This window comes from Monodelphis domestica, chromosome 2, assembly GCF_027887165.1.
Source record: "Monodelphis domestica isolate mMonDom1 chromosome 2, mMonDom1.pri, whole genome shotgun sequence".
NCBI lineage: Eukaryota > Metazoa > Chordata > Mammalia > Didelphimorphia > Didelphidae > Monodelphis > Monodelphis domestica.
Window position 1 is genome coordinate 262,631,212 of NC_077228.1, and position 9,519 is coordinate 262,640,730.

Below are 9,519 nucleotides of genomic sequence, written 5' to 3' on the forward strand. Positions count from 1 at the left end.
TCATTAACAGGAACCTCAGAACAGTAACAGTGAATTTATGCTTTGATTTTCTGCTACAGTCATTTAGCTGCAGGGAATTGAAATTTTGTTTCTCTGTATCTCTCACTAACTCCTGCTTGAGTTTATGTGACTTTTTCTGACGTTTTCCTTTGTAAAATTCAATCCCTGTTCCCAATCTGCACTGAAAAATGTTTTCCAAGAATATTTTGACTTGATTTCTACTTTTTTCATGTGTAGTTACTATACAGTTTTTCTCTAAGTCTCTTATCTCTGTTGTTATTTGAGAAATGATGTCTTTAACTTCTGCATCAAGATGTTTTATTTGTCACTGCCTGTCATGTGGTTTGTTACATGGTTTGCCTTTCTCATCACTCACAGATTTAATTTCTTGTACTCCTATTTCACTGTTTCTTTTCTGTTTCCCCTTAATATTAATAGCCATCATTCTTTCACTATTTTCTCCATCTCCATGTACCAAACTACATAGATTATAATCCTGGCTTCATAATTTCCCTCCAAACATATCTGACTATTTGAGTTTAGCTCCTGATTTTATAGCATCTTTCATTCCTTGCAAGCCAATTGCATGTTGTGTGAATTTCAGCATACAATGCTCACAGCACATAGGGTTTTGCTTATTGTATATTTTACTTTAGTGCTTTTCTTGTTACTAACTTCATATTTCTTTTTTTAGAAAACAGTCTTTGATCAGGTGTCCTCTCTTATGGCAGAAAAAAACATTGCCTAGTCTCTCTCTGCATGGTTCTTGGCTTATAAGCAGGTTTTGTGTATGTCCTAATAGTATTCAAAGTTTTGATTTCTTCAATCCCCTTTTCTCTTAAAAATTTCCAGGATTCTTCTAAATTTTCCTTTAAATCTGCCACCTGTTTACTCTGATCTGAATGACTGCCATGAATGTAAGTTGCCACATCCCATAATTCAATTAAACTCACACTGTCATATTTTGGAAAATGATGTCTGAAAAAGTTTTTTAAGTGTGATGTGGTTCCTTTCAAAAATTGTCTCCTTACATGCAATATGGACTCATCTGTGTTTGTTTCTAAACCCATTATAGAATCAGCCATTTCACACAGGTGATCAATAAAGGAAGTTGGATGTTCTCCTTTATTTTGAACCAATATGTCAAATTTTTCCCATGCATTTGGTTTTGAGCAACACATTTTTATGGCTTGGAGCAAATCCTCCCTGAATTTTCTCAGGTAGGTCATGCTGATGGGATTAGAGAAATCAAAGTCTTCCCTTTGCTCCTCTATAGGCCAACTTGTCAGTGCAGTTTCTAACCTAGTCTTATCAATGAATTGGCGATATTCATGGGGGCTAAAAGTTCTGCCAAAAGAAATTTCACATCCTGAAAATCAGGTTCAAAAACTTGGAAAGCATGCTTCAGCTCCTTCTGAGTTTTATAGGGCTCATCGATAAACTTTGGGAACCTTTTCTTCAGGGAATCTAACTCCTGGATAGTAAATTGCCTATGAACCTTTGAATGTAACACACCAGCTACACTTGATATCTTGGTAACATCTTTGAATGGAAAAATTTTCTCAGTTTCACTATTTGCCTTGGTGTCCTTATCACTGTCATTGTCCTGTGTACTAGACTTTGCTTTCTTGGCCTTTCTGTCTTTCTCCTTGGGTGCATTGTCTGCCTGATCATTTCCCTTATCCTTAATCTGATCTAGCCCTTTTACTTTCAGAAATTCTTCAAACATATTCTTACCTAAGGTTTCCAAGTTTGTATCTACTACCATGATCTGTGCTGTATGTTTAGGAATCACAAATCTGTATATGTTCTTAAGGTAGGTCACTGTCTGTATTGCAGTCATGCAAATGATGTAGATCTGTGTCAGAATTTGCCAGAGAATGGTTTCTTTTTGAAATGGCAACTGGAGTATAAACATAGTGGTATTGCTAAAGTATGCCACAGAATCCTCAATCATATTAGTCATTTTGCTATATAAGATATTATAAATCTAATAGCTTGTAATGGCTGCCAGCACAACTACCCCACAGATCACTTGTTTGAACATCTTTGCTTTCAGGAATTATGAAGTTCAGTCAGTCTGGGTGCCAAATTGTAATAAATAATAATAATGGACTATATTGATTGGTAATTGATAACTAACAGATGAGGCAGTTATCTTCTTTCTCCCTCACTTACTCCCTTTTCCTCTCTCTTCTTCCCTTCAGCCTCCTTCCCCCTTCCTTCTTCTTCTTTCTAAATCACTCAGGGTGAGTTTATGATGTTTCACATGAAATATTCTTTCTCTTCTTTATCTTAAGTAAGGGGTTTATTTGGGGAAGATATGAAGGGATAAGGAATAGAGGTAAGAGGGTTAAGGATTTCCCTATTACTACAATAAGTCTTAGGTTGGAGGATGTTGGATTATAGTTCAAATTGAGAGAAATGGCTGATAGGTCTGGAAGTTCAGTTACTATCATCAACAGAGCAAGTCAAAGAGATATCTGGCTTTTTGTCCTTTCTTCTGCCTTCAAAGTCACCAGACTTCCTTCAGCTTGAGTCTCCAAGGTTCAAGAGAGGAAAAAACAGACTTCTTCTCTCATACAAGCCATACAGGGTCCAACCAGCAGTTGACTTTTGTCTCCAATTGTTTCTTCCAGTAACATTCCAAATAGAACACTCTCATTTGACTGACAGGTCATCATTCAGCTACTGCTTCTGCCTTTTTGCATGCTTCCCAATTTCTCTCTTCCACAGTATGGAATATCATCATGATTATGTTTTTTTTAATAGTACCATTTTGAGAGTTTCCCAAATGATTTCCTCATCACTACCCCATGACATAGGTATTACATGTATTATTTCTATTTTATAGATGATGAAACTAAAGCTCTGAGAAGTTAAATAATTTGCCTATGACCATATTACTATTAAGTATTTATAATGGGATCCAGTCCAGATCTCCTGACTCTAGGTGCAAGACACTATCCAATCCCAGGTGACAAATAAATGTTATAGGTATTAAGTATTATCAGAGTTGGAATGTGAGTATAGTAGAGAGAATGGGTCACTTTAAGGTAGCAGGGTTGGATGATGGTGCAAATAATGCCCCCCAAAGAGTGGAACAAGTTTCCCTGGGATGTTTCGGTGTATTCAGGCTGTGTCAAATAGCTGAACCAAATAGGGGCTGATTGCATTAGAATTTCTGTTAAAGTATATCTGGAATCCCAATAATGAGGAGGATGGTTTTTAGTGGACCAGTGTAACCCATATGTGTTAGTGACTAGAATGTGATGAAAGTACATGGCATGGCTAAGATTGTGTCAAGGATTATGGAAAATATGGGAAACCAGTGGAGATTATGAAAAAATGATTTAATTTGGTAATTGATTGGATATAGTGGAAGAGAGAGAAATCAAGGATGACTAGAGGTTTTAGAAGCTGGATGACTGAGAAAAATCAAATTGTTATTGTAAGAAATTGAGAAATCAAGAGTAGGATCTTATTTTGAAAGAAATATGATTCCTATTTTAGATATATTAACTTTGGAATGACTATAAGACAGCTAGCTAAAGATATCATATGAAGTATGTGTAGGGAATTGTGAAAGCCATAGCCATAGACTTGTGAATTATCTACATAGACTTTAGAATTTAAGACAAGATGAATTTTCTTAGAGGTAGCAAATACAGAGAAAGAATTTAGGACTAGGCCTCTTGATTCATCTATGTTTAGAAAAGTAGAGCAGATGGTAGAGCTAGCAAAAGAGATGGAGGGATAGTTAGTGAGTTAGGAAGAGACCCTTCCCTCTTCCCCAAGAGCATTGGTGTCATGAAATCTGGCAAAAGAGAGGGTTTCATAAATGGAGGAGTGGTCAGAAGTGTACAATGCTACACACCATGCCAAAGAAATAAGGACAAAAAAAGTTCCAATTTGCATTATTTAACATATAGTTAAGTGACATCTGCATAATATTTTTTAGTACAAAGATCTTTATGTGCTTAATCCTCAGAGTAACCTGGTATGTTATAGAATGAAAGTGATATTACAATAGGGCTTCCTTATATTCCCTGTGTATAGTGCATCCTACCATACTCTCATTTGACTGAAATAGGAACTGAGTTTCAGAGAAGTTAAGTGACTTTTCTAAGGTCACACAGTTTTGAAATCTAAGCTTTCTCCTGTCAGGTACTGAACTCACTCTATGACCCCTAACCCTTTTCCAACAAAACTGTATTTTTTTGCCATATCCAGTGACATGGACTTGGAACAGACAGGGAAGGGATAATAGAAAACATTTCAGAAGCTAGACCTAAATCCTGGCATCTAGAAATAGCATATGAAGATGAGTTTTTAAAATTTCCTATACTCTTCCAAGAATAGAAGATTCAGGATCCCACAAAACTAAGGAGAAATAAATATTTGTCTTTCTAGTGTTGTTTTTTAGTTCCCATCTATAAGAGCATCAGTAATGCTTTCTGGATGCTAGAGATAATTTGGAAAATGAAATAAAAACAATACAAAATCAAACTATTTTTTACTATGTTTTTGAGTTATTTCTTTTTTGGTCCCCTATCAAATAACAGGGAACCCCATTTTCAGTTGCATTACATTGCAATAGAAATGGCTAATTAAGCATCTGTGTATTTGATGTGTAAGGTTTTAGCAAGTCTCCTAATGAATAGCATGATTGTTGAGAAGAATGTATTTGATGACATAAGGGATAATCTTTCCAGTATGAAGACCATACTCTTTTGGAAAATTAAGTCCATGAACATGTCCTTCTTGGAACTAGTTAAAGTTGGTAAACAGGCCCTCTCCTAATTTATACAATCCATCCCAATCCTTTCTTCCCTTTCACTAAACCTATGCCCTTAATGTCCTTGAATAGGAAATACATATGTGCTACTTGCTTGCTTGATTGAATATCAGATCTGAGAACTTCAGAGGCCATATCATCTAATTGTACCTGATCAAGAATCTCCCCTTTAACATACCTGATGAGTATGTATCCAACCTAGTTCTTCATGTCTGATTTCTTGATTTTCTGCTTTTCATTCTCATATCCTTCATTTTTCCAAGCAGGAAGTCAACTGTTGGTAGAAGCAATATTTGTATCACTCAGTCCTACTTTTTTGAGGAAAGACCAAACAAATTAAAGGAAAAGAGGGCATATTTACATTTCATATTTTTTCCTCTTGGTGATCACAGGACTGGGAATTTAATTCTCCAAAACAGATAATCAATTTCATTGGGAGAAATGTTTGGTGCTATTGTCATTTTTCATTATGTAAAAATCAGATATTACCCATAGAATGATATTATATGTCATAATTCCAACCAGGAAATTGATAAAAATTTCAACTTTTAACTATTTTTTAGGAACAACCTACAGAAGATGAAAAATGAACAGAGCATGGAAGTCAATGATAGCTCAGGAGGATACTTCATCTTAATGGGTTTTTCTGACCGACCTCAGCTAGAATTGGTACTTTCATTATTTTTCTTTGTGTTGTACACCATTACATTGATGGGCAATATGACCATTATCATTTTATCTTTTCTGGACTCTCGGCTCCACACACCTATGTACTTCTTCCTCAGAAACCTCTCCTTCTTAGACATCGGTTTCACTACTAGCGTTGTCCCCCAAATGCTGATTAACATCTGGGGGCATAATAAAAGAATCAGTTATGTTGGCTGCTTGGTCCAATACTCAGTAGCCTTGGCTCTTGGCTCTACTGAATGTGTGCTCCTTGCTGTGATGGCTGTGGACCGCTATTTTGCTGTTTGTTGGCCCTTGCGCTATGCCACTATCATGCATCAACGTCTCTGCCATCTCCTGGCAGCTACTTCTTGGTTCTCAGGCTTTGCTAATTCAGTCCTCCAGTCATCTTTGGCAATGGTGTTGCCATTATGTGGCCACCGTCAGGTAGACCATTTCATTTGTGAACTACTTGTCATTATAAGTTTATCTTGTGTGGACACTAGGTCAATGGAATCCAAAATGTTCATTGCTCGCTTGATCATTTTGGCCATACCTGTCTCTATCATCCTCACCTCATATGCCCATATTGCTTGGGCAGTGGCAAAGATCCGCTCAGCTGAGGGACAGAGGAAGGCTTTTGGGACCTGTGCCTCACACTTGATGGTGGTTTCATTGTACTTTGGGACTATCATGTTTATGTATCTTCAGCCCAAGAACAATTATTCCCAGGACCAAGGTAAGGTCCTTGCCCTTATCTATACCATTATAGCCCCCACCCTCAACCCTTTGATATATACACTGAGAAATAAAGATATTAATAGGGCAATGAAGAAAGTGATGGGAAATACCTAAGAGAGTAACTGAAGCTGGAAGTCTTTGGATCACAGGTTCATTATCTTTAGAACTGAATGGAACTTCTATTCTCCCAACACTTTTTATAGATAAGAAAACTAGAACTCAGAGAGCTTAAGTGATTTATTGGAAGTAGCATTGGACCCAGGTCTAACTGTAAGTGTGCTTTCCATAGCATCGTGCTACCTATGTGATAAAGGATGAAAAAGTTTGCAATTTGCAAAACTGTAAAAAACTGAGAAATGCAAACCTAGGAATGAGTGACAGTGGCATGTGACCAAAGGTCACATGGGAGCCAGAGACTGAGGGATCTAGGTGAAAATTCCACCTTTTCCAACTGACTGTCTTCTCTCCTGAGGAAGTTAAATGAAAGCTTAAAAAGATTTTCTTTGTGATTAAACTGTGGAAGGAGCTTTTTCCCTGTTTCTGGCTGCTGGCAGCATGTCTTACTTGGACATCAGGACTTGCTTGGACATCTAACAACAAAAGATCCTGCCTCTATTTGATTTTGGACTCCTGCTGTGAGAATTGGGGTATTTGGTTAAGTTGTATTTTAGTAACATAGTTAATATAGTTTAGTTAGTTTTAAGAATAAGAATAAGTATATCCCTATGCCCTTATTCCTTTCCCTTCCCAAACAATAAAACAGATTTTTTATATGTTTTCCTCCTGTGTTTCCCTTAACCCAAATCCTACCTTAACATCTATCAGTCATCATGAATAATCCAAGAGGGTAATGCAAGGCTGGTCTGCCATAAACTCCCTAGTGTTCAGTAACCTGGGTCACTTGACCAAGGTTGTCAGATCCTGGCCAAATAAGACATAGGGAGGAGAGGAGGTACAATTTTGGAGTAGTTTGAGAAATCAGAAATAATTTTGGAGGTCATCAACTGTGATTCTGATTAAATGTAAAATAAAGACAGAGCTGTCATTGTTTCCCTTTTTCTTTTTAAAAAAAGTGTAAACCTTAAAATTTCTTAGACTTATGAATGTTGGAAATTTCCCTATTGGGAAATTTCATACTTGAAAAAATTTCCTACTGATAGGAAGAACTCTATTGGAATGTGAAACTCCTTGGCATGGGAGAATCCTTCTCCTCCCTACTTAAGGTTACTTTAGGACAGAAACCTTTTGCTAAACAATGGAAAGGGCTTTGACCTATGCTTAAGCATAGAACAGGAAGTTCTTTGAGTCATGATTGATTTTAGAATTGATACAATAGAGATACTTGGAATGACAGAACCAGGTCTTGGAAACTACAATCTCCACCCTACTCAGAGTAACAGGATTTAGGGAGGGCTGCAGCAAAGATCAAGATTTAATTATTTGAGAATATGACCTTCAACAGACATGTGCAAAGGGGGCAAACCTCTGGGCAGTCCTGGGTTAAGCTAGAGCCACCATTGGAATAGGGGAGACATCGACAGTGATTGGTAGATGTAAGAACTGAGGGGAGGGAACTGAGATGGTTTCCTTAAAGATAGCGGGGTCTGAGTAGGTCTGGAGAGAGGACTCTGAAGGCTCTGAAGGAGGACTGAGGAGGTTGCTCTGAAGGAGGACTGAGGAGAGGTTTTGCTCTGAAGGAGGTCTGAGAGGAGAGAGGTCCTGGAGGGAGGGCTCTTGGAGAGGTCTTGAAGGAGGCTGTGGAAGGAGAACTCAGGAGGAGTCAGGAGGAGAATTCTCTGGAAACATTTCTTGAAAGGAGGCTCTCTTGAAGGTGGAGCCTCAGGTTGGCATGAGAAGCCTTACCTAGAGAGATCTTCGGTGAGTGATGAAACAAACTGACTGATTTATCTCTTAGGACTGAGGTCTAGGCCTTATTGGCTTGAGACCCTTCATTCTTATTCCTTTATTACTTTCTCTCTTTTTCTATTGATTAATCAGTGTATTATAAATTAAATTTCTCTATAAAACCCAGTTGGCTTGGGCATATTCATAAATTGGGAATATATTCCCTGGAGACCATCTTATATTTATATAAAACCAAGACACAGTAGAAAACATATTTCAGCGGTCATAATTGTTATATATTTCCCTTGCTCCCAAACATTTTAATTATCACAGTTTATGGCTCCCACTGTCTTATCTACAAATATTTAATGCTCAAAACTATTTTAAATCTAACAAAAGCAAATGTCTCTTTTTCTCCCTTGAACTTAACAATCATTAACAAACACAAAGATTTCCATATACAAAGAACAAGAAAGAAGCTTATTTGAGAAACTTCAAGTTTTTATTATGTAGTTAGTTGTTTACAAGGTACATATATAATTACATTTTATAAAGTCTGAATTTATCAATAGAGCTATATATATAGCTTATTCTAGACAAAGTATCCAGGTTTCTGGCATTATTTAGATCAGTGGTGTCAAACACATGCTTAGCAACAATCCTGAATGTAGGCTGAACCAAATTAAAATGTAATTGGGAAATATTTAACATTAATAAAAATAGAATATAGATAATGTTAAAATGTGATTTTCTAAGTCAACATGTAGCAGAAGGGATCCTTATATATAGGGGGTTTTTTGTTCCATTATTTTCAATTATTCTGACTCTCTGTGACCCTGTTTGGGGTTTTCTTGGCAAAGTGGTTGAAGTAGTTTGCCATTTCCTTCAGCTTGTTTTACATATGAGGAACTGAGGCAAAAAGGGTTAAGTGACTTGCTTAGGGTCATAAAGTTAGTGTCTGAGTCCAGATTTGAACTCATGAAGATGAATCTTCTTGATTCCAAATCCAGTTTTCTACCTAGTGTCTCACTGACACTTGTGGACAAGTGATCCAGGCAAGCAACTGGGCTTTTAATTTGTTATTCAGTATATTTAGCTACCACAGAGATTTACTTTAAATAAACTTGTATCTATCGGTTTATTTTTGTCTATATACAGTATGTCTTTGAATACTCACATTCATTCTGTAGGAAAAAAGTATAAGACAGGCATTACAACCATAGAATTTTAAAGCTGGAATCACCTTAGAAATCCAACTTCCTTACAATACAGAAATCTCTCCTCCTGACACAGAAGTATCTAATTTTGGTTTTTACCTCCAATGACAGGGTACTGAGAACCACTAAAGGCAACTCATTCTATTGTTCAAGCCTTCTAACTATTCAGAAGTTCCTTCACATATTGAGATGCACTATATATCTCTTTGTCCTCAACCTAGAATCTTTAAGTGCTCTTCTAGCTTTAATTCT

At 36.8% G+C, this 9,519-nt stretch overlaps 1 protein-coding gene across 1 annotated transcript; it reads left to right on the plus strand.

Moving 5' to 3' along the window:
- Window positions 1-4,502: 4,502 nt before the first annotated feature.
- LOC107651112 (putative olfactory receptor 2W6) lies at window positions 4,503-8,030 on the plus strand. The gene has a single exon (XM_056817800.1). It carries the CDS (start codon window positions 5,378-5,380, stop codon window positions 6,317-6,319), a length of 942 nt encoding a protein of 313 aa, XP_056673778.1. The 5' UTR covers window positions 4,503-5,377; the 3' UTR covers window positions 6,320-8,030.
- The last annotated feature ends 1,489 nt before the right edge of the window (window positions 8,031-9,519 follow it).

Bases quoted from the DNA above. Each gene is read 5' to 3' on its own strand.
- LOC107651112 (XM_056817800.1), top strand. From the start codon at position 5,378: ATGAAAAATGAACAGAGCATGGAAGTCAATGATAGCTCAGGAGGATAC.